This window comes from Endocarpon pusillum (assembly GCF_000464535.1).
Source record: "Endocarpon pusillum Z07020 unplaced genomic scaffold C720987, whole genome shotgun sequence".
Lineage (NCBI taxonomy): Eukaryota > Fungi > Ascomycota > Eurotiomycetes > Verrucariales > Verrucariaceae > Endocarpon > Endocarpon pusillum.
The window spans coordinates 501,745-526,111 of NW_006913582.1; the positions used below are offsets into that span (position 1 = coordinate 501,745).

The following is a 24,367-nucleotide window of genomic DNA, read 5'->3' on the forward strand; positions in this document are numbered from 1 at the left end:
TCCCTAACAGATAGCTGGTACATGCCAACAAGATGCCTTTCAATGGTAAGGCTAAGACCAGAAAGGGTCTGCCTCTCCCATTCAGGGCATGCGATTGTGTCTCATGTGAAGAAGACCAGTAAGCCAGCATCCTTCGAGAACCAGTTACATGATACCGACCAGTGAGTTGAAGCTCACATTGCACCAGGGGAAAGTTTCGAGAGATTATTCTTCATCGTCAACATCGGCTAAATCCATCAACCACAGACTGCCGTCTCAAGGTCAACTTCGAGTTCGCTGCCAGCCCAGCCAACGCGCTCGACTCTCACTCTACAAGCAAGACGACGATCCTTCGACTTCCAGATGAATTGCTACTGCGGATCTTCAAGCTCACCAGATTCGTGCCGACGGCGATCTGCTTAGCTCTTACATGCAAACGTCTATGCTCACTTTATCTCGACAACTTGAAAGACCGCTCTGAGAAAATTGAAAATCGACTCTGGAATTCTACTAGTGGGTTCTGGAAATATAAGCTTATTGACAATCTTATCCGTGGCTGGATCCCTCAGCAGTCTGTTCGATTCTGCTGGGCTTGCTGGCTCTTTCGACCTTACGGGGAAGCCTCGACAGAGTTCTGGCGCGCCAAGATTCCGGCCTTGACAGCGATTCCAGAACGAGAGAGGTCCCGTGTTGCGGGAGGATACTGCTGCTGCTTTCAGAACGCGGCTCATTGTACTGGAAGCCTACTGTTCTCCTTATCAACTATGATCTATGAGGAGGTTCCAGGACTCCGAGATACCAGCCAAGATCCCATCGATTGGGAGGAAGAATATGAGTACGCGAGGCGTCTTCGAGACTGTGATGATCTTCCGCAATATCAAAACAATTGGGAGGTTCAATTCTGGCTTGGTGAGCAAGGTCTGGCTGGGGTAGAGACGTCACTGGCAAAAGACAAGAGGATCCGTTGCCCTTCCTGTGTGTTAGTGGACAATCAGTTGCGCTTGGGGCACCGGGGCATGAAGGTTGTTTGGCCTGATGGCCATCCTGATCCGTCGGTAATCGTGAAAGATACATTGAAGCGGCGGGCGAGCTTACTGGGCTATGAATGGAACCCAAGAATTGCATTCTACTCCTTGACAGGAACGGAAGGCCTTTCAAGCAGAATGCGCAAAAGCCGTCAGAAAAAGAGAAGACAGAACGTAGCAATCATGGAGACACGCACTGTCTCCGGGTAATAGTTGGGACGCAGAGATTCGCAATTCAAATAATCAGAAAGCTGAAAGCCGAGGCAACGACTGGCGATTAGAAGATACAGGACGGCTTTGCAGCATGCTATCGACAGAGATGGTGGTTACGGTATGCGACAGCTATTAAGGAATGTCGATACGGACGGCCAGTATCGTGGACTAGGTCAAGAAAGCAACAGCCAGGGAGAGCTGAGAATAATCAGATACTCCGTACCGAACACCAGATACGCTGCACTAATGTGGTATTCGCTTCCAACAGAATCATGACTGTTAGCAATTGTGGCTGCCCTGGATGCGCCCATGCACAGCCACGGCGGCCCATTTCAGATTCATGCGAGCTAGGTCAAGTTCAGTATTTTGGTTGCCTGGCATATTTTCATCCAATCAGAGAACCAATGATAGGCTAGAAGAACTCTTTCTCTCCGCCAGCCAGGTCTCGCATGGTCCACAACGCTCTAGGCCACGGTCACCCGTTGCGCAGATGTATCTGGAAGCCTTGCACTCACATCATTCCACCACAAGCAAGCATCCTCAAGATTATGCCAAGGTCATCATGGAAAATTCTGGCTGCTTTGGGTCCGGGAACGTTTCTTTAGGTAGAGCCTGGTAGAATTGCCACCCTATGGTTGGACCTTTCTTTAAAACGGCAGCTATAGAATGTCAAGATATTCCCTACGAAAAAGCAGCTGTAACATATCTCCTTCATCCTTCAAGCATCTTCAACGATTAGATCCCAAAAACCTTCGCCCCGACTCATTAATCATGTCCGCCACCAGCGGTTACGATGGCTTTGCCAGCTTCGATATCGACCCCACCGCCTCCATTGTCACAGAGTTCAACCGCCTCGCCATCCAGAAGAGTTGGAAGAAAGACTCCAAGCAATACAAAAACCAACGTGCCCGCCTCGTCAACCAGGAATTCAATGCCTACTTTGGCAGCAATCTCAACGACCTCGCAGCTTGGCAGGCTCTTTGTAAGGCTGTTGGCATCACAACCATTCCTTCATCTGTCACTCAATGCAAAAAGGTACAGAACTCCCATCCATCTCCCATTTGGCTTAGCCTGATCCCGTTTCAGCTTCTCAAGAAAGTCTATGTCAATATCTATGACCTTATTGACGCTGCTCGATTGGGTGAAGTGGCCCGAACTTTCCCCAACAACCAGCAGCTTGCAGCGTACACGAAACCGAACAAGGTTTTCCCGAAGAGAGAAGCGAAGTTAAACAAGCTTCTGAAGTTCATGCTGAGGCATATCTTCTAGTGTGAGGGCAGCTGGAGGCGGTCTTGTGCTTTTTCTCGGGTTGGAGCTACTACAAGAAATGTTTGGTGCATTCTCAGCAGAGGGGGTATCCTCAATCAAGGGTCAAAAGACTTGGGTCACCGTTGATTAAACGAAGGTCATCCATAGCGGATGTTGATACATCCTTTGCAAGGACATCCATGGCTTAGTCAGCATGTTTTAGCCACTTGGGATCTTTACGGAGTTGTTAGCCTAGAAGATGTATGCCTGGTATCGTCAAGTTTCACGTTAGACACGGTGGTCCTGTTGGATTACAAAAGCCCTTGGTTGCGGAAGAACGAATTTCGGTGCTCCAGGGTACGATGTCGCTCGGCTCATTCTAACAGGTTCCTATTTCGTTCATCTACCTGTGAGCACCCTTCTAGCCCTATCATCTTCTTCTTTTACATCCTCTCCACGTTCCCAAAGTCCAACTCCTCCATGCATGCTCACGCAAAGCAATATTGTTGCTAACACCCCGGTTTTGGGACAAGCTTGCGAAATCTTCCTTGTTGTGCGGAATTTACTTGCAAGAACCATCACATCTTTATGCATGCAGAAGAGTACGGTGTATTCTGCTGCTGATGACATAGGGGAAAAGTTCAAAAAGAGTAAGTAGTGTGTAAAGAATCGATGTCACATGTATGTACCATCTGCATTTCGTGGGTAGCGGATGTTTCGTACATCCTGGCAAGCCGCAAGATGAGATCGGGTGATGCGGATGGCCCACTCACAATGACAAGAACCACGACAAATGTGATGTCATGTTTCAAGTAAAGGTGAGAAACGTCAGCCATTTGTGCTAAAATGGTCGCTAAAGCAGCTTGAACAACACGATATAGTCCATGTGTAACATGGAAGATGATGCTGAGACGCTGTATGAAGGTAGGATGGCAGAGCCACTAGCTATGGGTTTAGAAGTCTATGCTCGAAGAATTCTAGAGATGCTGTACTAACTACCACACACATTCATTCCATCTGAGCGGAAGAGTACCGATCAAAAACAAGATTTCATACATACCAGCAAATCCCGAACAAGGACTCCTTCCCCTAAGATATTCCTCCGCCTCTGTACGTCTTTGTCAGAAAAAGCAGCGACTACTAAATACTACGCAGGCAAACTGCAAGTATGGCTCAAGGAGGTTTGGAGCTTTCCCGGACCTCAGAGCCCAAAGGTCGTAGACTGACAGCGCATGTCCAGGCATCCGTCACACTGGAGACTATGTCTGGCGGTGGGTAGCTTCACCGAACCATCAAGAGAGACGACATTGGGGCTCGACGTCTTCTGAGAAATCGTCACCCCCAGACCATCCGATATCCCCGGAATGTACATTCTCTGACGTATCAGCAACCCCAAGGCACTCAACGTCCTCCGCAGATGTGACAACCTTACCCCCACCACCCCTATCTAGGAGCAGCTCACCTGGTCGGGCGACAAAAGCAGAAATCACACTAGCCAGACCGGCAGCGTCCTCAAACCTCCTCCGAATGTCAGAATCATCAAGGCGACAGGAGCGGGCACCCTTAGTTCATGGCTTACATCCCACAACGACGGAATCAGTATCCGTATCATCTTTAGAAACATTGCCGCCCAGAAACATTACTCTACCACCGCGGCAACCGCTACCATTGTCAAAAGATCAAGCAGCTCTCTACCTGGCTGTATACGAGCGCGAGCCCCAATTTGATCCCATTTACGATAAGTCGAGCACTGCGAAGCGGGATTGCTCCATCCTGGTTCAATGTGAGGCGCACATCCAGAATTACACAGAACACTTTTGCGACATGACGTCCAGCTCTCGCCACAACCACAACAGGCAGTTTTACGTGATTCCGAATCTCCCTAATCCCAGAATGAACTCACCGGGTCTTTTAGGTATGCATTTCATTGCAAGGATTCCTCAGCATCGCATTGGAGAAGTCGATGCGGCAATCAAGTACGTGGATGCGCACTGGACACCCTTGATGACTTCCAGGCGGAACTTCTGGATTGACACAGTTCTTCTGAGACTAGCGCAAGCCTCACTCATATCGCATACTCAAGCACAGGCAATGCTGTTAGCCAAGAAGCGAACTCTTGAAAAGCCGCATAGAGGGCCCTTCCCAAATAAAGCTCTATGCTTTCCATCTCTCAGGATAGATGCTGCTTCTTCTGAAGGGATATAGCGCTATCTGTGTTGAAGAGCCAAGATTATTGGCTTTCCGTCCAATGCCTTGCAGAGATCTTCCAAGCTACAAAGCCGAGACTCTCAATACAGGGACATTTGACTCTGGAAAAGGCTTCCAGATAGGATGGGTTTAGGCCAAAGGCGTGACATAAGGGATGGAGAGAAAAGATTAGGGTAGGCGGAGCTATTGCAACCCAAATCTTGCCCCTCCATCCTCCCAATGCCATTGCAAAATCACCTATGCCACTAAATACCACAAGCAGACCCTCAGATGATTTGGTGTTGTGAAACCTTGTTGCCATCCGCATTTGTTCAAGATTTGGTGATGTCCAACAAACATTTACTTGAAGTTACGTAGTACGGTTAGCGCCAAGGCTTTTCGTCATGGCAGCCATATTCCCCCAACCAGTTTCACATTATTTTTCTGGTGCCTTGTCACAGAAGCACGGCACACAGCATTAGTTGCGCAGAAAGATTGCCTACGCTATTGCGGTGAACCAAGGGCAAGGGTATCAGGAACAATGTTTCACATCCCCAACATATCGGTAAGATCAGTTTTCAAAAATGCATGTTGAGCGATTCCTGCCATGAAATAAGGGTCATCCTATGACCGCACATGCTCGACTTCCTCTTCGCCCTACTGATCCTGGAAATGTCCTCCAGCTACCGCATCCAGTTTTCCTCGCTCCAGCGCTCTTTATAACAGTAATCTTTTTGCCAACCCCAAAGGCTTTGGTTTTTCAATACTCCTAAACATGTTCATTGCCGCTGCTGCACAAGAAGCCCTGTTCTGGTTGCAAGCATGACGATGGAAAATCTTACGACTACGTTCCTAAATTTCTAGCGTACCGAAGCCGTCGCGAAACCTTTACTGCATCAGCAACTAAACAAGCTCAACACCCTTCGAGGTTAGGTGAAGTGGTCCACAAGATTGCCCAGGGTCTTTCACGTGCAGAGAAAAATCCACAACTCTTTGGAAATGGGTTGACCGGATGAAAGCTCGGTCTTGCAGCCGCTGAACGCGCAGCAGATGCGACCACCTCTCAGAATCCTTCGACTGAACAACGGAGGCCTCATGCTGAAGCTCCATGCACAGCACATCCGCAGGCCTCGTAAAAGTGACCTGAGTGAAAGTAAGACTACCCGTGCCGCGCCCAAAAGCCCAGGATCCCCCTTACATTCCTCAAAGCGCTTCGGTTAGACCGTTGGCTACTCAGTGCTGTAACTCCACGTAAAGGGAAAGGGCTCACGGGCACTCCAAAAGGGTTTGCAATTAGGAATTGTTGATCCAGCGCAAGGCGGATAGATGGAATAGGTCGCCGTGTGCAAGCGAATTGCAACTTCTGTGCGGAGATGATGGATTTCCAAATCGAGCAATTGTGAGAGATGAATATACACTAGAACTTACAGATTGATCGGGAAATGATCGAGTTAGTCCTATTGAGCGTGCTAAGGAGCAAAGAACCTAATTTCAAGGGTGTGGCAGTCAAACTCAAAAGTTTTGAAGGGAACTACTAACTCCACCAGGTTCATTCCAGCTTACATAATTATGATATCTTTCTCTCGTCTTCGTTTAGACCACACAGGAACCAGCACTCCTCCCGTTACCCAGGCAGTTGATAGAGGTCAGCCAGCTCAAACCCCACAGCAATGGCTACAGCACTCCTCATCATCGACATGCAAAACCACTTCGTCTCCATGACCAGTGGCTCGCTCATCCCCAACATCACAAAGCTTGCATCCCACTTCCGCTCTCGTTCCCTCCCCCTGATCTTCACGCAGCACGGCCACTCCAAGACCGAACTCACCCCGCCCTTTCGAAACCAGCTCGTCCGGAAATGGGGTCCCGAAGGCTCGATCGCCAAGGGATCCGCGGGTTGGGAGTTGCTTCCGGAGATCGCTGCACTGGTAGGAGGGGTTGATTCATCTCCCGTTGTGGCGAAGAATACGTATGATGGTTTTATCAATACGGAGCTTGCGCGGGTGTTGGAGGCGAGGGAGGTGGAGAGAGTGGTTGTTGTAGGTGTGATGACGGATTGTTGCGTTGATACTACGGCGAGGGGGGCTTTTAATAGGGGTTTTGAGACTTGGGTCGTTGGTGATGCTTGTGCTAGTGCGAATAAGAGGCAGCATGAGGCTGGGTTGAGGGGGTTTGAGTATGGGTTTGGAGAGGTGGTTACGACGAGTGAGGTTTTGGAGAGGATCTGAATTCAGCTGGAGAGTGCTTGAAGGGGGAAGCATCTGCTCGACACTTCTTCTGAAGCTGGGGATAAAAAATATGAAGGTAACCACCAGTAAACAGGTTACGAAGCGGATCACGAGTCGGAGACTTGATCTGCTGCCGATGCTGAAGAGACTTCAAGTGTCCATGGCGTGAATGTGGAAGAGGTGAAAATGCGGTAGGTAAGTTTTTGAGAGTCAGATGGGAATTTGATTTGAGATATTGTGACAACGCTTGACAGGGCTCGGTGTTGAAGCTATTGCAGCAAAATTTATCTCCTTTCCATGAGCATGTCTCGATACGTACAGATGCAAATGAGATGAACTCTCGGTCAGCAGGATGTTTTTGGCCAATAGGGCCTCATTTCCGACGGGCACAACCCAGGGGACCATAGCAGCGAAGATCGAATGATTCATCTTCTGCGCAGCTTCATCAGTCTGAACTTCGGCATTGCCTCCCGCATTGAATCTAATGCCGGCGGGTCTATTTTCCAGAGCCCACGGGCCACACTGGTCCATGCGTTTGTCAGACCCAGAGAATGAGGATAATCTGGCAATTGACTCGCTAAGAGCTTGAATATGAGCACTTCAAAACAAGGATGAATCTTCGCAGCTCACGGGAAACCCATCTCTTTTTAACAAGACGTGTCCCTTCCCAGGATATACCAGAAAGACGGAGGGATCTAATACCTCTTGAACTACTACGTAGTACTGGCGACAGCTGCGGCTCTACTCCGGTACAGTACTGGCGCATCCTCTATACGAGACTCATTCTCGGGTTGAAGGAGGGTATCTACATAGCAAGCTAGAGATCGTTGGCTTTGTTTGGGCGTGGGACCCAATTGGCCAGTGTCCTAAAATAGGGTGCCGCTGACGCAATGACGACTAAGAAGCATGGACTGAAACGCCACGTCTCGCTTCGAGATCTCTTACTAGTACTATGCCGCAGTACCTGTTACTTAAAGAGTCGGCCCCAATGCCAAGAGGCTCAGAGCAGGTTGCCTACACCCTTCAAGTTTCTCCCCAATTTGTCGCTCGGCGAAGACGCCTTGCCAAGCGTGAGACGGGATCATCTGCCCTTTGAGTTCACTGCCATGTTCCCGAGGCTGTGAAGAGCTTGGCCCTTCGGAAGATACAAGTCTTATATGTAGAGGCATCTACATATCTTGAGAAGCTCGTGTGACACATCAACTCCTTCTGTGCTCGACTGTTAGCACGTCGAATCCTTTTGATAATCCCACCTCTTTTGATTCAGGCATTGACGTCTCAAGCGGCACCACCAAACACAGAGTTTCACCTATCAGCACCGAGATGGATGTCATGTCGCCTACGAACGATACTGACAAACAGACAACTGATTTCACTGCCGATATGGGAAAGGAAGTCTGTCACACTCCACCCTCAGATACCGACAAGGTGGTTGTGCCACACCTTCCACCCATTACTAGCGAGAAGGAAATCCGACAACCTACCAACAATACCGACAAACAGCTCTTCCCAATGCATGATGGCTCTTCAACCACGAGTACTAGGTCAACGCCGAGCCATACCTTTCGTGTCGAGAAATCCAATTCCATGGGTTTGATAATGCCACGGAACCAGACATTGCTACTCCGGTCTCTCAATCCGACGACAAAGTTGGATCAAGGACCTGCTTTCATCACGAGCGAGATGGATTGGGTTGATGTTTGCGCCGTCAACCCTCCGCCATTTGAGCTCTACACCGCCCACGTCTTCGGCCGGCCGGAACTGGTGGCAAGACTCGTGCCAAGAGGCTGGCAGGGTTTAACCAGCATGAAGAGCGAGTTCGAGTTGTCTTGTGGGGGAGACAGGCAGAAATGGGAAGTTGTGAGAAAAGGTTTGAATCGGACTTACCAGCTCAATGGCATGCTCGGCCATGAAGGGCGGGAGTTTGTGTGGAAGGGCAGTACCAAGACTGTCAAGTCTTTGACCGGAGATGAGAAGAAGACCAAGGGTAACTTGTAGCTGACGACTAAGGATGACGAGGTGCTGGCAATTTGGCAGCAATGGAGAGATAGGGTAGTGCTTGGAGACATCCTGATCTTTGAGAACGCAAAGGATAAAGTTGCGGTAGAGGTGATACTGACCAGCTGTATCTGCGTGGTTTCGTCAGAAAGGGCAAATAGCCTGAACTGGTTCGGTGGGCTTGGAAAATGAGGCTGGAGGGAGCGGAATACATTATTGTTATAGGGGCGTTTTGCTCTCTTGATTTGATATGCACTGGCAGTTCGCGGTTTAATGAATCTCGCAGACTTGACGAGTTCGTCTGGGCGTTTTTGGCACGGCTTTTCGACACCCCTTGGTTAAATGATATCATCCTACTTTTGGCCAAGCTGAGATTGAACCTCTCGTATCTCCTCTTTCAAGCTCCGCGTCTTTGCAACTCGTTTACTCCGCAGTACCGTGACTGATGTGTATTTGATGGAAGAATGAATCCCTGCTTCTTGGCCCCTTGCCATCTAGGCATCTGGCTACACCCATCACTTTCCCTGGTGATTGGTCTCTCTTGCTTCGACCCAGTCTAGGATCCATACTCCCTCTTGTCCCTGCAATAGGCTATTGGGAGTCATACGAATATGACGGCGCCAACACTCAGTATATAGGGGAGGTGAGGTGTCAGTGCGAACCTACATAGCTTGGGTTCTCTTGCCATGTGCTCCTTGGAATATGACCTGCAAACAACAAGTCTATTACAAGGATTGACGAGGCGGACAGCCCACTACTGTAACTCAATTGCACAGCTTGACTCCAGTAATTTGACCTAGCGGCCAGGACGGCCACCTATATTGACAGTCGCTGTCGAGTATGCAGCCACAAGCTTGAAAGAGCATCAAAGCCTTTCTGACCGTACTAGCCCACATTATTACTCCCAGCTTCTGACTGGCTCTGTTCGGTCGACAATGTCCAGATCTTTCAAAGCAAGCGCAAAGCCGACCATGGGCAGACATAGGCTAGTTCCAATAACGCAGAGCAATCTCAGATGTAGCCATAACTAGGTCGCGGACCTCACCTCCGTGCCGACCGGCTACGATGGGACTGCCTCAAAGACGATCGGTAAATCTCTTGCGCCAGTGTAGCCTCAGACTGGAACTGCAGATTCGTATCTCTAGACTGGTAGAGCGTTTATGTCCATATAGCGCCCGAAACGCAGGTGCCAAGTGCACTCCCAGTATTGAGAGCGGAAAAATGAAGGTCGGCCCAAAGAACGTCGAGTAAGAGCACGAAGGTGGTAGGAGAAGGTCGGTTGTAGGTAGGAAGCCGGTCAGCGCCCCTCGCTGCAGGACCCGGCGCACCAAGCCCGAAGGTGAGGCCAGCTAGAAGAGAAGCGGGAGAGAGGAAAAAGGAGTAGAAGACAAATGAGAAGGGAGGATAGCGGGGATCGAGGATCAGCAGGCTGTTAAATTGGGGCCAAGCGGCGAGAGGGCGCGATAGGTAACGCACGGGATAACAGCCGGTCTTTGCGGCCGCTTTTGACACACATTTCACCCGGTGGCTATGTGACCTGCGCCTCTCTTCTGTCACCTCCATCAAAACAATCCATAACAACCAGGTCTCACAAACGCACCCCCCAAACCCCCCTAGCTCCCCTAACCTTCCACGACCGTTCTATTTGACATTGCTGGCATAATGATGGAGTTTCTTTCCATGATCAACATGATCCGTTGTATCACTAAATGGGCGACTCTGCACTTATTCAGAATAGCGTTGCCGTGATCTAACTAACTAGTGTTATATATCTGCTGCAGCCTTGGCAACAAGAACATCAAAACTTTTTGAGTATGATTTTTGTCTTAGATGTTTTTGAATCAAATATTGATATTTTGAAGAATTTGAAGATGTAGAAATATTCAAGTCCATAGCGGTGCCCCCCCAAAAATAAGAAAAAAGGACACAGGGTAGGGAGTAGCGCACTTATGATGGTAGTTTGATATGGTTCACCATGTTTGCAGAATAAGGAGTGTCATTGCCGGTTCTGTATACCTAAGGCCTGAGTAATGAGAGTCAAATAGAAACATGTCCAAAAAGTCACACCACCTCTCATCTATCTAAGCTTGCATCTTGGCCACAATCTTCTCGCACAGCGCCGTCAAGCTATTCGCGCTCGTGATTTCCAACACCGTCACCTCGACACCGAGTTCCATACGAATCCAGTTCCGGAGCTCAACCGCAGACAATGAATCCAAGCCGTACGTCGATAAGCTTTTACCGGGCTCCATGGGTTCCGGGAGGCGTAGTGTGCGCTCAAACTTCGACCCGACGGCGACCGCAGCCGCACCAAGCATGGCCGCTGGCTCGGCCCCGGAGCCGCGAAGGAGCAGAAGCGCCTGCACATCTTTCTCCGCGCTGCTTGCCGTAGATCCAAGCTCTTGCCCGTCGGCGTTGGAATGGAACAGTGCCGAAAATCGCGCATCGTATGCGAGCTCGGAGTCGGCGGGCTGAGGAACCAGAATGCCGGTGATGAGCTGTGATGCAGAGGCGTGCTTGATCGGGGCGGTCTGCTGTAGAACGCTGAGGCCGAGGATCTTGTGCAGGACATACTCGTTGATGCCGATCCATTGGCGGTCGTCGAAGTGCTTCTGCATACCGCCCTGCTCGGCCACGTAGCCGACATCTTCGATAACGCCAAGATCAACGCTGTGTGCTGGGAGGCCCTGGGCGAGGCGGTAAGAGGAGAATGCATCGAGGAAGACATTTGCGGCTGAATAATTCGCTTGTCCCTTTTGTCCAATCACACCACTAACAGATGACAGCAGAGTGAAGAACCTCAGAGGCTTTTTGAGATCGAGGGATGCATGGTGAAGATTCCAAGTCCCTGCAACCTTGCTGGATAAGGTGGTGTGGTAGTCAGAGACGGTCATCATCTCATATGGTTTGTCCTGCATTTGTTAGCCGCGAGAACGGCCCAGCTCACCCTGTTACTTACCTTGAGCACCATTGCACCTTGAATTATACCGGCGATTGGATACTTGGCGCTCTGGAATGCCTTCTTGACGTCCGAGAGACTACTCACATCAGCCGCGGCCTCTTGTACTTCACAACCCAGCGCATTGCAGTTGACGATGACATTTCGAGATCGCTCATCAGAACAACCGCTTCTTGACATCGCAACGATGTTCTTCGCACCGTGCTTCGCAAGATAAATCGCGAGACTGCCACAGAGACCTTTGAGGCCACCAACAATCACGTACGATGCATGATCCTCAAAAGAGACTGCTCGAGGTGGCGGTCGGACCTGAACTGGTACCTTGGTATCTTCCTCGTCAGTGATGACAATTTTTCCAATGTGTCGTCCACTTCGCATGAAAGCGAAGGCTGCAGGTACCTGGCTAAACGAGTAGGTTGTGACGGGGTGGATGGCTTTTAGATGGCCCTCGGAGACGAGCTTGAATGTACGTTCTAGCAAGCTATACTTTTGTTAGCCTGAAGAAAAAAGGATATCAGAAGCGGCTCTTACCTTGCAATGAGGGAGTCCTTGATTTGCTTGCTGAACGAGAAATCGACAGCACGGAACGAGCAGTTCCTGTCGAAAGGTTCCATGGAGAGAAAGTTTCGGTCAACAATGTCCTTCTTTCCAATCTCCACCATGTTACCGCCGTCAGCACAAATTCTCCATGATTCATCCAGGAGTTCGCCTGTTAGTGAGTTAATGATCACGTCAATGCCTCTGCCCTCCGTGGCCGCCATGATCTTTGGCGCGAACTCTGTGGTGCGTGAGGAGAACATTCGCTCAAAGGGGATTTTGAAGTTCTCGTGCAAGAACTGGCGCTTGTCTTCGGTTCCAACGGTGACATAAATTTCTGCACCAATCCACTGCGCCAGCTGGATGCACGAAAGGCCAACCCCTCCAGCTGCGGAGTGTATCAGCACCGAATGGCCCTTTGACAGCCCACCAACGTCGAATAGTGAGTACATGGAGGTAAGGTATACCAGAGGGATAGTAGCAGCATCTTTGAAGCTCATGTCAGCAGGAATGTGGTGAGCGCGATCGACAGGACATTGAATCCTGTTTGCAAACGTGCCATTCTTCAATAATGCCACTCGATCACCGACGCGAAATCTTTCTGCTCCTTTTCCAACTCGGCGGACAACACCAGATCCCTCAAGACCTAGTAGATGCTCGTTTTCGGGAACGATTCCCATAGTAACTGCAACGTCCTTGAAGTTCAGACCTGCTGCTTTGATGTCTACTTCGATGTGGTTCTCGAGGATTGGTAGTTCTTCAGATGACATTTCCGAGTAGCAGAGCGAATCCAAAGTGCCCAGACGCTCCGCTCGCAACATGGCCACGCCATCAATGTCTTGTAACGAGCGAGCAACAGGAGGGCCACCTAGTTTTTCATTGTTCTTAGCTGTGTTGATGGGCTCGTCTGGGACCACTCGATTGACGTGAATGATGCTACCCCTTTCGACAAATTCGCTTTCAATCTGAGTTTTGGATGGTGACTTCAGGAACAAGCGAAGGACTCGCTCAATGGCGAGATATGTGGATGGACTCTCACTGTATTCGACGTCGAGTGTAACGAGATCGGCAGCCCTATCTTCAGCTCGAATTGTGCGGAAGAGACCGTGGACCAGAGCATTGTCCGGCTTAGTAGCCTCCATCTGAGAACCCTCAGTAACCCATAGAATTCGGTTTCGTTGCGAGATAATGCGACGAAGTCCATCCCACCGAGATTCGGATATGGAATTGAGCACAGGAGAAATCGTCTCATCAATAACCAGTACAATACTCTTAGCTTGTACGTGAGAGTATGGGTGGAAGTGTTCGGTAAGCTGCCAATCTGATTGCTCAAGAATGGTCTTAAGACCATCGCTTAGGCGACTATGATCAGATAGATGCATAACGCTGACCCTCTTAGCGGTAGCAGTATCTATTGTTTGGTTAACAACTTTCCCCATGTAGGCCTTGGGTGCCCAGCTCTGAGGTGCTCGAAGAACGTTGCTGTAACCGCAGTTTGCAATAGAGGAGACAATCGCATGATCCTCACAGGCCATTCTAGTATTCTCGGTAGTCTTTGTTGCCAACTCATGCCCATGGACGAAAACCGTACTTGAGTCGCTGTCACTTTCAGAGACTGGCGTGGCGGCTTCCGTTTGTTGCTCCAAGAACACAACAAAAGCATCGTCGGACATGCCAGCGCGTATAGAGGCTGCAACCTTGGTCACAGTTTCTTCGTTCAGATCTGAAACTTTCACGATGGCGAGGTCGTAGTCTATCTCCGGCAAAGAAGATCCTGGCCTCAATATATCAGTAAGGTGAAACGAGGTCCGCTTCATCACGTCGTAGTCCTCCTTTGCGCTTAATAGGGCTTTCGCATCAGATGATACATATGAGTATTGAGCGACTCCTGAACGGATGACACTAGTTTCGCTTGAGAACCACAAGCTTGTAGAGTCTTCAGCTAAGCATGACGCTTCCAGAACTTTAAGAGCAGGCTTCTTGTGGGCGATGAGATCAATGAGGTGCTGAATTCCCCGGGAGCTGTCCCTGTGCGCGAGCGAATAGAGCTGGTCCTGTGAAAGGAAGGTAATATCGGGTCGCCAAATGGTGCGGTTGTATGTGTGCCTATCGTGCATGTCGCTGCCCATATCCAGCTTATAGTATCGAAGTCCGTTCATCTTGAGCATGATCTTACCGCTAGCTTGATCGAAGACTGAGCAATCAGAGAAGAAGCTTTTCGCTTCCTCCCTTCTTCCACGTCCAGTGTACTGGGATCTAGCAAGAGAAAGACCTTCCTCAACACCAGAAACCTTCGGGTACACCACCAAGTTATCGAGCGTGGCAGGAACCAGCACGGCATTTATGGTGGCTCTCTCACCAGCCCAGAGGGAGGGTGTGACAGTTTGAAAACAGCCATCAATGCATGCAGGATGCATTGGGTACAACGATTGAGGCGAGTGGGCAGACTCAGGTTCGGTCAGCGATGTTATAGATCTGCTCTCCCTCTGTCCAGCAACAGTCTCAACGAACAACTGTTTTTGAAATCCTGGACCGAAACCGTAGCCAACTTCGGTCTGGGCTTTGTACCACAGGTGAGCAGGTGTGGGATATTTGAGCTGAGCTAGATCTTCTCTCGGAGCGACTGTATAAATATTAGACTGGAAAATAATCAACTTTGTTTTGGGAGAACTTACTCTTCACATTGACATCTTCGGTGCGGATTAGTCCTGTGCAATGCGTCATGGATATCCCATCATTCGACGATGACACCTGGAACTCATACCAAGTATTCTTGGTTCCTGCCAGAGGATTCAATGACAGCACCACTTTCGACTCCGTGCCTTCCTCAAGAACAAGAGCTTTTTCAAACTTGACGCTCCGAAGGCGGTATTGCAAAAATGCAGCAGATGGCTTATCCACATGGATTCCTTGCGCTGTGCTGGTCTGATACAAAGCCTCCATCGCCATGGAGATATAGCCAGAGGCAGGGAAAATGATGTCTGTTCCCATTCTATGATCCTTCAACCAAGGAAGGCGTTCAAGCAGGAGCGTCTTCCTAAAGGCTGGGGCATGCCAAGGGGTTGCTAATATCTTAGAGCCGAGGAGGTCATGTTCAGGGAACTGACGGAATCTCCAGTCTTTGCTGGCTTGGCTCTCGTGCCAGTACTTATTGTTATGGTTCCAAACATAATTTGGCAGGTCCACAATCACAGAGGGCAAAGACAAGCTCGAATCTTGATCATTATTGACTTCTGAGAGGGCAATGCTGGCTCCGGAAATGAAGAGCTTGCCGGCCATGTCGAATAAGGAGTTGATCGAATCGGCACCACGGCTCAAAGTAGCGCAGTACTGCACCTTCAAACCGTCTGCTCCCATGATATTTTTGATTTGTGAAACAGGACCAGCAAGCGCACCACTTGGACCAATCTCGATTAGGTAGTCAGCACCGGTGCGGCCTGATAGCATTTCCCGGCAAGCTTCCTCGAATCTCACAGGGGATTCCATGTTAGATCTCCAATATTTGGCATCCGTTAACCCTGACATTTTCTGTCCCAGAACGGAGGAGAACATGTCTACACTCCCTCTCTTCGCGTCCAGAGGCTTGAAATTTTGTTGCAGCAATGTTTCATAGTCTTCCCCAATTTCAGACATGAAGTTGGAGTGATAGGCCAGATCCACTAGCAGCATTCGGGCGAAGTGGCCGTGCTTGACAAGCTTTCCTTTGACGATCTCGAGAGCGTCAGCCGCACCTGATAACGTGACGCTTTTTGGGCTGTTGTAACAGGCAATCTGAACTTTTTCCTGGACATCGACCAAGTACTCCTTGACGGAATCTGGCCCCAATCCAACGGCCAGCATACCGAGCGTTTTCTCGCCCTCGTGCCTGCAGTTCTTCGCAGACTGGCCGCGGTAGAACGCAGCCTTGATGGCATCTTCCTCGCTAAGATAACCTGCGGCGCACGCGGCGGCAATCTCACCTGAAGAGTGGCCGACAACGCTCTGAGGATCGACGCCCCAGCGTCGGAGTACATCGAGAAGGACGAGCTGCAATGCTGTGACCAATGGCTGGGAGAATTCTGGCAGACGGAGGTGCTCGCTAGGGCGCGACTCGGTTAGCTCGCCAAGCAAAGACCAAGAGGGCGGGTTGGGCAACTGCCGTAAGGCGGCATCAAGTTTTTCCAGCAGCGGCTTGGCAGAAGGGAGCGTGTCAACAACAGCTTTACCCATTTGCGACCACTGAGCTCCTTGTCCCGTGAAAACAAAACCAATTCGAGGCTTTTCACCGGATTTCTTGCCACTTACCATGGTCTTCGAGTCGATCTCATTGCCATGAGCCACAATATAACCCCGGTAGAAGTGGTGGCTACGTCTCTCGGACAAGGTGTAGGCCAAATCTCTTGGCTTCACCTTCACGTCAAGACTGCTGACGTGCTGGTCTAGTGTAGCAACATATGCTTGCAGCGAAGCTGCGTCATTTGCTGAGAATACGAGAGTATATGGCCGAGCTGACACTTCCTCATCATAAATATCGTCGTCCTGCGACAAATAGGACGAGACGTGGTTGGCATTCTGCTCTGGCCGGAGCGTCTTGAGCTCGTCAAGGATGACGTGCGAGTTGGTGCCCCCATACCCAAAAGAATTTACGCTCGCGCGGCGAAAGTCAGATTTTGGCCAGGGAATCGCAGTGCGACTGGCACGGATTCTCAGCTCCTCGAAATTGATTTTCGGATTTGGTGTTTCGAAGGTAGGGTTTCCAGGGATAATCCCGTTCTCGATTGCAAGTATTGCCTTGAATACTCCGCTCAATCCGGCTGCTGGCTCTGAATGTCCGAGGTTGCTCTTGATCGATCCGACTATCAAGGGTGCAGATGCTGACCGGCCACCAGCAAACACTGCTGAAACACCCTGAGTCTCCAATACATCACCTGCCGGAGTGCCTGTACCGTGGCATTCTAGATATGACGTAGCTTCAAAGCTCTCAATGCCTGCGTTAGAATACGCAGATTTTACCGCCGCGGCCTGAGCGGCTGGATTTGGTGATGCTATACCAGGCGTTCTACCATCGCTGTTGGTTGATGAACCTCGGATGACAGCTCTGATAGGATCCCGGTCTTGTATAGCATCATCAAGACGTTTCAAGATGATAGCGTTAACAGCTTCGGCCTTGATATACCCGTCCGCTTTTGCGTCGAAGGTGTGGCATCTTCCGCTTGGCGAATGTGCCATTCCGATCGGACCGGTGTCCATGACATGCTCCGGGCTACCCCGTATTTTAGTATACAGCTTTCGAGCTGGCAAATGGTACAGACTGACCTGAGGTATAGATTGCTTGCTGCTACAATGGCTGACGATATCTCCCCTGTTTGAAGATATCTGCATGCCATATCCACCCCAACAAGGCTGCCAGAGCAAGCACTATCGACCGTAACACTACAGAAACGTGTTAGCCTCACGACATCTTTGACTGAAAGAGCAAAAACTCTTTACCTTGGGCCTTTGATATTCAAGAAATGGCTTATCCGGTTGCTCAGTATTGCTCTCCCAATTCCCACCTCGATCGAAGGTGGCCTATCTTCAGGATCTCTGCCTTGCATATCATGATAGTCTTTCTGATTAGTGCAAGTTCTCAAATGGATTTTCATTTCTCACCTGCAGCAAAGGACCCGATAAAGCAGCCAACCGGAGCTCCGTCGATCGATTCCAAAGAAACGCCAGCATTTTCAAGTCCTTCATAAATGACTTCAAGAAGCTGGCGCTGATTTGGATCCATAGAAACCGCTTCAGCCCTCGAGATCTCGAAGAAGGATGCATCAAAAGTTTCCAAATCCACATCTTCCAAGAACATTCCGCCAGGCGGCCTCATCGTACCTGGCTTCTTTGAGCCGTCATAGTGTCCTTTAAGATTGAAACGAGACTCGGGGACGCTGTTACTCGCAACATTCCCTCTTTCGAGGAAATTCCATAACGTTCGTGGTGATGTATTTCTCCCTGGAAGTCGGCAAGCAAGCCCAATGACAGCGACAGGCTCTTGCACGAACCCTTCCGAACCTTTGCCAGATGTCTCAGGTGGGGACGCTCTCGTTGGGCCCTTATTATCCGCATGATTGAAACCCATTTTTGCTGTGATGATGTTTGTATGCCACAACCCTTTGGAAAGGTTCAAGCATGGCCTTTTATACTACCAAGAGGCGATCACCATGCCGTCACCGTACACCCGGTCAAGCACCACAGATGGATCACACGTGCTAAACCCATTGAGATTTCTCGTGGATTCCATCATTGGCTAGAAGTGAATCGTCGTTCTTCTGGTGTCTCAGAACTCGCCAAGCTTGATGATTTGTTGATCTTCAGATATTGTGATAGATGTTACTGATGTCATGGACAACCCTGCAGGCCTTCGATGCATTTGGTGTTTCAATAAGCAAACTCAAGTTACATTGAGCATGCCCTCAACAGTTGTCAGTAACAGCCATGACAAACAGGGTCTTCAACCTCTGATGCATGTTCAGTCTGCAGGGTTCCTGGATGACAGCCGTTACAGACAGGTTTCTTAGCTCTGGTGCATGGTCAGCCTGCAGGCCCACAATTTAGCTCCATTAATTATGGCTGACGCCTTGCATATCCACGGCTCAATTCCATGGCTTACACTCTATCCATCATCACCGTTCAGCGAGGCAAAAGAGCTCAGCTATCAGAAGCGGAAGATAAGCCACGGAACCGTCACCCTATTGGGCGTCATGAATCCATTGGCTGTCAGCTAGCAGATTCGACGTGAGGAATGTTACATTTTGACATTCATAGTGCCGACAAGAACTTTGCATGCGTTATGTGGCAAGAGACGGTGTGAAACGCAGGTTATTTGCATATAACGTATCGTGTTCAAGCATACTCCTGCCTGGATCGCTGTCTTTGTTGACTCGTACTTCAAATTTCACTGATTCAGCGTTGAGACTTTTGCCTCTTGAATCGATTTGCTTCTGCTGGGCAATTGTTCGAAATCGTTCGCTTTCTTGGTGATTCACCGCTGCATTCCTATCTTCCTAAACTCGCTGGACATCTGAGCAGTGTTTTGAAGCACACCCACTGCAACACGAAAGATGCCGTCTACCCGGCAAATGAATCTCTGCGAAGAGGTTGAATTCAGAACAATCGATAAGATCACATTACGAGGTTCGCTGTATCCCGCAACGGCCAGGGGACCTGCTGTGATTATGACTCCAGGAGTAGGTGCCATTCAAACTGCTACACAGGCCAAGGGGGCTTATAAGAGATAGTTCAATTGTGTGAAGGAAATGCTACTTCCAGAGGTCGCCGAGAGCTTTCAACGTGAGGGTATTACTGCCCTTATTTACGATCCACGAAGCATTGGACTCAGTGACGGTTTTCCACGCAACGAGATAGATCCAATGAAGCAGGTTGAAGACTATTCTGATGCTTTGACGTTCCTATCAAAGCATCCGCTGGTCGACGCTTCTCGAATTGCGTTCTGGGGAATGTCCTTCTCTGGATCTGTCGCCGCGTGCGCCGCCGCTCTCGATAAGCGCGCAAAGCTCGTCATCATGGTCTGCCCGTTCGTTAAATTCTACACAGACGAGAAGAGGTCCAAAGTGCTAGCCAAGGCCATGGCAGACCGTGCTTCTCAGGCCAAGGGCAACGATCCCTTTTCTGTAGTCCCTTTCAACTCTAATGGGGACAATCCGGCCGGCATGGCTGCTGGCGGCGGACTAGAAGCTTATGAGTTCATGACGAACGTAAAGAACCGCGGAGCTCCAAATTTCGAGAATCGAACAACCATTCAAAGCTACTACAAGATCGCCATGTGGCAACCATGGGGTTTGATGCAATGCATTAATCCAACACCCGTCATGATGCTCATCCCCGAGAACGATGCTATCTCGAACCCGGACGATCAAAGGCGGGTCTTCGACAATTTCGAGGGCCCAAAGCGACTTTGCAAGGCTCCCGAGAAGGGTCATCTTGACATTCTCAGTGGAGATCGTTCCCATGAATTGATGGGGCAACAAGTAGAGTTTATGAATGATGTCTTCGGACGGTATTGAGGTTCCGGGTGGTTTGATCCACGAGAAGATAGGAACAAGGGAGCATAGCTGCCAGTGCTGTTCTCAGCAATGGACTATCTACCGGAGTGCTTCATGTCGTTCCACACGGTGTCGCCTCGCGTGTGGTTGATAGAGATGTGTTGACGAGTTTTAAGTCCGGATTCCGAACCACCAATCACGCGACAGCTGGATATATCGCTGCGGCTCCATAGATTTAGACAATAGACAATACGTATCTGTATCCCGGCCATAGTCAAGTGCAATGACGTTGAATTGGCGAAGGTAATCATTCGGTGTGTGGTAAGTTTACTTAATAGCTAGTATGAATATGTAGATGCTCACATTTGCCTCTGGTGGCACCACTGGCTTGCCGACCAGAAAGACAAGATACAACCTTCTTCCAATGCATGTTGAACGTATTACCCCTCCGCGCGGCCCTGTGGGTTCCAACCTTGCACATATGCAGTAAGCTCCCGGTCGGGGTGGCTGGGTCTCTGATTTCTCGTTGGTCAATTAGTCTCGGAACCTGAGTGACGTGTTTTTAAGGGATCTCTGAACCAATCTCCAACACTTGTGATGCAATCGCTGCACTACATTACATCACAGTGCAGTGGTTTGGCAGTATGCACTTACTGTAATCAATCTCTCGTCTCCTACGAGCAGAACGACAGTCGCTCCGGGACCTCAGCCGCACTACATTCGAGCGAGCCATAACGGGAAGGAACACCTGTGGAATATTCTAGGTGGACCCGAGACAGCAAATAAGTCCCGATACATGCTGTACTCAAAACGAAGCCGATAAGCTCTCGGGGCAATTTGGAGGATCAGCGTTGCGCTTTCGGCAACTTGTTCGTCCGGCTTCTAGCGCCTCCAGGAAGATCTTTCTGCAGCATTCTAGCTTTGTTGTAATGTGTGAGCAATACGTACTACTATTGTGGGTCGGAGTGAAGTGCATGGATGATAGCGCAACGCAAGGCCGAGAGGCCCATGCACCAAAACATTCGCCTGACACATGGACGAATTTGGTCAATACTACGTAGGCTCTCTGCATCACGATAAACATGATAACCAGATTCTTCACAGGCTGACCTTATCACCGGCATCGTCCCGCCGCTTATGGAGATAAGAGAACCATGTCCGGCACCCAAATGGCATCTGTATAATAGCGGGGTGATGACGCACATCCATCACGGATTCACCTGGCTTGTTTTGCGGGCTGTTAAAAACAGGCTGTAACTATAAGGTTTTGTAGTCTGAATGTTATTGCTTACCGTTCCCGCAGATTGCTTCCAGAAGAATGACTGGTCCGGAGCGACGGGACTTTGTGCCCGCCACCAGTGCCACCTAGTTGTGCAGACGGGCATCCATTCGACCGACTGGCATGCTCAAAGGAGGATTCGCGAGAGTGTTCGTGCGCGACTTGCAACAGATTAGGCACGACGAGTAAATTGTGGGAGTCAAATTGGTATCCTGTAAATCGATGAGCATCGGGGTATCCCGGGGCAGGCATACTCTGCGTCCCGAACCAGTCATTGGTGTTTGGGCTTAGATTGCAATGGTTTGTGCAAGTTACTTGATTGTATTGAGTGTGTTGTGGTTAAAGTTGCAAATGAGCAACAAGAGCGAATCTATCTCCTGCCAAATAGAGCCAGCGCACTTGACACGGATATTAGTATCATTCGACAAATATCTTGGCTCTCTCTGCACCAAATGACAGCCTACGGAATCATAACAGATAGATAAAGACAGCTGGTTGTTGGAGGTCATGGTCGATTGAGGCTGGACATTAAGCTGTTAAGATTCAATGACCCGATCGTTGAACGTTCCAGACATGGTTGGGAGCTATTCGGCAATCAAAAATATCCGATTGCAAATTCATGTTCTCAAGCGACGGTGCCTCCAGAGCTCGTAGGTCTGTTCTGTATGCTCTCCCATCTGGGCACCAGCGCTGCAAGCAAGGCCAAGCCGGCCAGAACAATTCCCGCCTCCCACGAAGCCTTCAAGCCAGCCATATAAGCCTGTAGGACTCCTGGTAATACGTCTGGTGCAAAAGCTTTGCGTAGTTCAGAGGCACCAACAGCAATCACGACAGCAGGATCAACTGTTGGAGCATACAGGGGAAGCTTGGAGAGCAGGGTGTTCGTGAAAAGGGTCTGCGCGAGCGAAACAGAGAGCGCTCCAGAGATAAGTTGAAAGACTGTACGCAAACATTAGCTTTGGGGAGTCAGTGCGCTCAGATATCTTACATAAGACTAGTGCTGTAGTTACGGCAATGTCCTCAGGTGCAGCAAAAGCCAGGCTTGCGATTATAGGGATTTGACTGCTGATTCCGTTGCCAGCGCCGACAAGGATTTGGTATCCGATATGCTCTCCGGTCGAAGAGCCAATATCCAGAGTGAATATCAACCCAGCGCCAACGGTCAGGAGGACGCTGCCAACCAGAAGGAGTGGATGAAAGTATCCGATCCAACTGACAAGAGCTGAGCTGGCCAGTAAGGCGATTGACATAGCAAGAATCAAAGGGAGACTTCGAACTCCGCTCGCGGAAGGCGACAGATCGTCGATCGCCTGAAAATATATGGGCAAGTAGTAAATCAAGAGGAAAGTGGTGGCGTTGAGGCTGTGGTAACGACTTAGCATTCGTCCAATCGTCATCTTCTGTAGCGAGATTCGTCTGAACAGAGAGCAGTAGGAGGGAACCAAAGGATAAAGCTTACAATAATATAAAAGCCGAGAGCCCAGCCACAGTACGGTCTTTGATGATACGGGTGACGATTTGAGCGCGATCCCCTAGTAGCCACTGATCGATCACGAAGCAGATCCCCAAGACTATCCACCCCACAAGCAGCCCTATGATAGTTGCTGAGTTCCATGGTAGCGAGATCCCGCCCCATTGCATTGCAAGCATATAGCAAACAAGCGATGCAACGATCAAGACCGTGCCTTGCAGGTCCATCTGCAAGAGTTTCTCCTTCAGCGTCGCTTCGGCTGCCTTCATTAACTTAGGCGTGCGGAAAAAGAAGAGTACGACCCCAAGAGACGCCGCTCCAACAGGCAAGTTGATCCAGAAACACCAACGCCAGGTCAATTTCTCGGTGAAGATGCCTCCGAGCAAAGGGCCGGCAACACTGGCGATGCTGAAGACCACGCCAACAAATGCGAAATACATTGCCACTTGCCGCGGCGGGACAATACATGCGATGATGGTATAGACGCCATTCGTAACACCGGCTGCGCCCACTCCCGTGATGGCTCGTCCGATAATAAGAGCTGCGCTCTTGGGTGCTGCGGCTAATGAATCAAAACATTAGTACGGATAGATGCTGTGAGTTTCCCGCCCGTATCTAATAGATTCGCCAAGAATGGATGATGTAAGCATACCACAAATGATAGACCCAATCACAAACACGACAACGGAAGCAAAGAAGGCATTCCGCATATCGAAGTACTTATAGACTTTGCCCCACGCCGACTGATAGGCAGCAAAAGTGAGAAAAAAGGCGGAGCCATACCACCCGACGTCTGCAATGGATTTGAACTCGTCAGTGATGCGTGGTATCGCCGTAGCGACAATGGTCTGCAATCAAGGGCTCCAGTCATCAAGTCATCCTGAGCGGTGAATTAGGAGACGCCGTACCAGATCAAGAGCAATCTACCATGGGCATCAGCAAGACAGCTACTGGAGTAGTTCTTTTGTAAAATTGCTACTGACCAGAAACTCTCCAAGCAGCAACGCGATCACGATGGCCCAGCGTATGAAGGGTGAAGGATAGTCCTTTGCCTCTACGGCGGCATTGAGACTGTCAGTCAATGCGGGGGGCATATCAGAAGATGAAGAGTGTTTCTCATCCTCTATCGGCCTCCTAGAGGCAGAGCTATGCGAGTTTGCTCGCGAGGCTCGGTCCGCGACCATCTTGATTATAGAACGAGAATGACCACACGAAAACGGTC

The 24,367-nt window shown here is 49.8% G+C and overlaps 8 protein-coding genes across 8 annotated transcripts; 6 read left to right on the forward strand and 2 right to left on the reverse strand.

Annotated features, from left to right (window-relative positions):
• Positions 1-32: 32 nt before the first annotated feature.
• Positions 33-1,214, forward strand: EPUS_01343 (uncharacterized protein; the record flags this gene model as incomplete). The annotated part of the gene is made up of 2 exons (XM_007788636.1): positions 33-118; positions 188-1,214. 2 exons carry the CDS (start codon positions 33-35, stop codon positions 1,212-1,214), a joined length of 1,113 nt encoding a protein of 370 aa, XP_007786826.1.
• Positions 1,215-1,988: 774 nt separating this feature from the next.
• EPUS_01344 (uncharacterized protein) lies at positions 1,989-2,486 on the forward strand (the record flags this gene model as incomplete). The annotated part of the gene is made up of 1 exon (XM_007788637.1): positions 1,989-2,486. One exon carries the CDS (start codon positions 1,989-1,991, stop codon positions 2,484-2,486), a length of 498 nt encoding a protein of 165 aa, XP_007786827.1.
• Positions 2,487-3,633: 1,147 nt separating this feature from the next.
• Positions 3,634-4,670, forward strand: EPUS_01345 (uncharacterized protein; the record flags this gene model as incomplete). Its single annotated transcript, XM_007788638.1, has 2 exons — positions 3,634-3,646; positions 3,706-4,670. 2 exons carry the CDS (start codon positions 3,634-3,636, stop codon positions 4,668-4,670), a joined length of 978 nt encoding a protein of 325 aa, XP_007786828.1.
• Positions 4,671-6,322: 1,652 nt separating this feature from the next.
• Positions 6,323-6,880, forward strand: EPUS_01346 (uncharacterized protein; the record flags this gene model as incomplete). Its single annotated transcript, XM_007788639.1, has 1 exon — positions 6,323-6,880. The coding sequence occupies one exon, from the start codon at positions 6,323-6,325 to the stop codon at positions 6,878-6,880; it is 558 nt and encodes a 185-aa protein (XP_007786829.1).
• A 1,323-nt stretch (positions 6,881-8,203) lies between these two features.
• Positions 8,204-8,878, forward strand: EPUS_01347 (uncharacterized protein; the record flags this gene model as incomplete). Its single annotated transcript, XM_007788640.1, has 1 exon — positions 8,204-8,878. One exon carries the CDS (start codon positions 8,204-8,206, stop codon positions 8,876-8,878), a length of 675 nt encoding a protein of 224 aa, XP_007786830.1.
• A 2,081-nt stretch (positions 8,879-10,959) lies between these two features.
• Positions 10,960-18,471, reverse strand: EPUS_01348 (uncharacterized protein; the record flags this gene model as incomplete). Its single annotated transcript, XM_007788641.1, has 7 exons — positions 10,960-11,790; positions 11,838-12,318; positions 12,369-14,997; positions 15,050-17,616; positions 17,670-17,786; positions 17,844-17,961; positions 18,006-18,471. 7 exons carry the CDS (start codon positions 18,469-18,471, stop codon positions 10,960-10,962), a joined length of 7,209 nt encoding a protein of 2,402 aa, XP_007786831.1.
• A 1,177-nt stretch (positions 18,472-19,648) lies between these two features.
• On the forward strand, positions 19,649-20,416 carry EPUS_01349 (uncharacterized protein; the record flags this gene model as incomplete). The annotated part of the gene is made up of 1 exon (XM_007788642.1): positions 19,649-20,416. One exon carries the CDS (start codon positions 19,649-19,651, stop codon positions 20,414-20,416), a length of 768 nt encoding a protein of 255 aa, XP_007786832.1.
• A 1,883-nt stretch (positions 20,417-22,299) lies between these two features.
• On the reverse strand, positions 22,300-24,329 carry EPUS_01350 (uncharacterized protein; the record flags this gene model as incomplete). The annotated part of the gene is made up of 6 exons (XM_007788643.1): positions 22,300-22,613; positions 22,663-23,036; positions 23,134-23,707; positions 23,798-23,993; positions 24,054-24,068; positions 24,129-24,329. The coding sequence occupies 6 exons, from the start codon at positions 24,327-24,329 to the stop codon at positions 22,300-22,302; spliced, it is 1,674 nt and encodes a 557-aa protein (XP_007786833.1).
• Between the last annotated feature and the right edge of the window lie 38 nt (positions 24,330-24,367).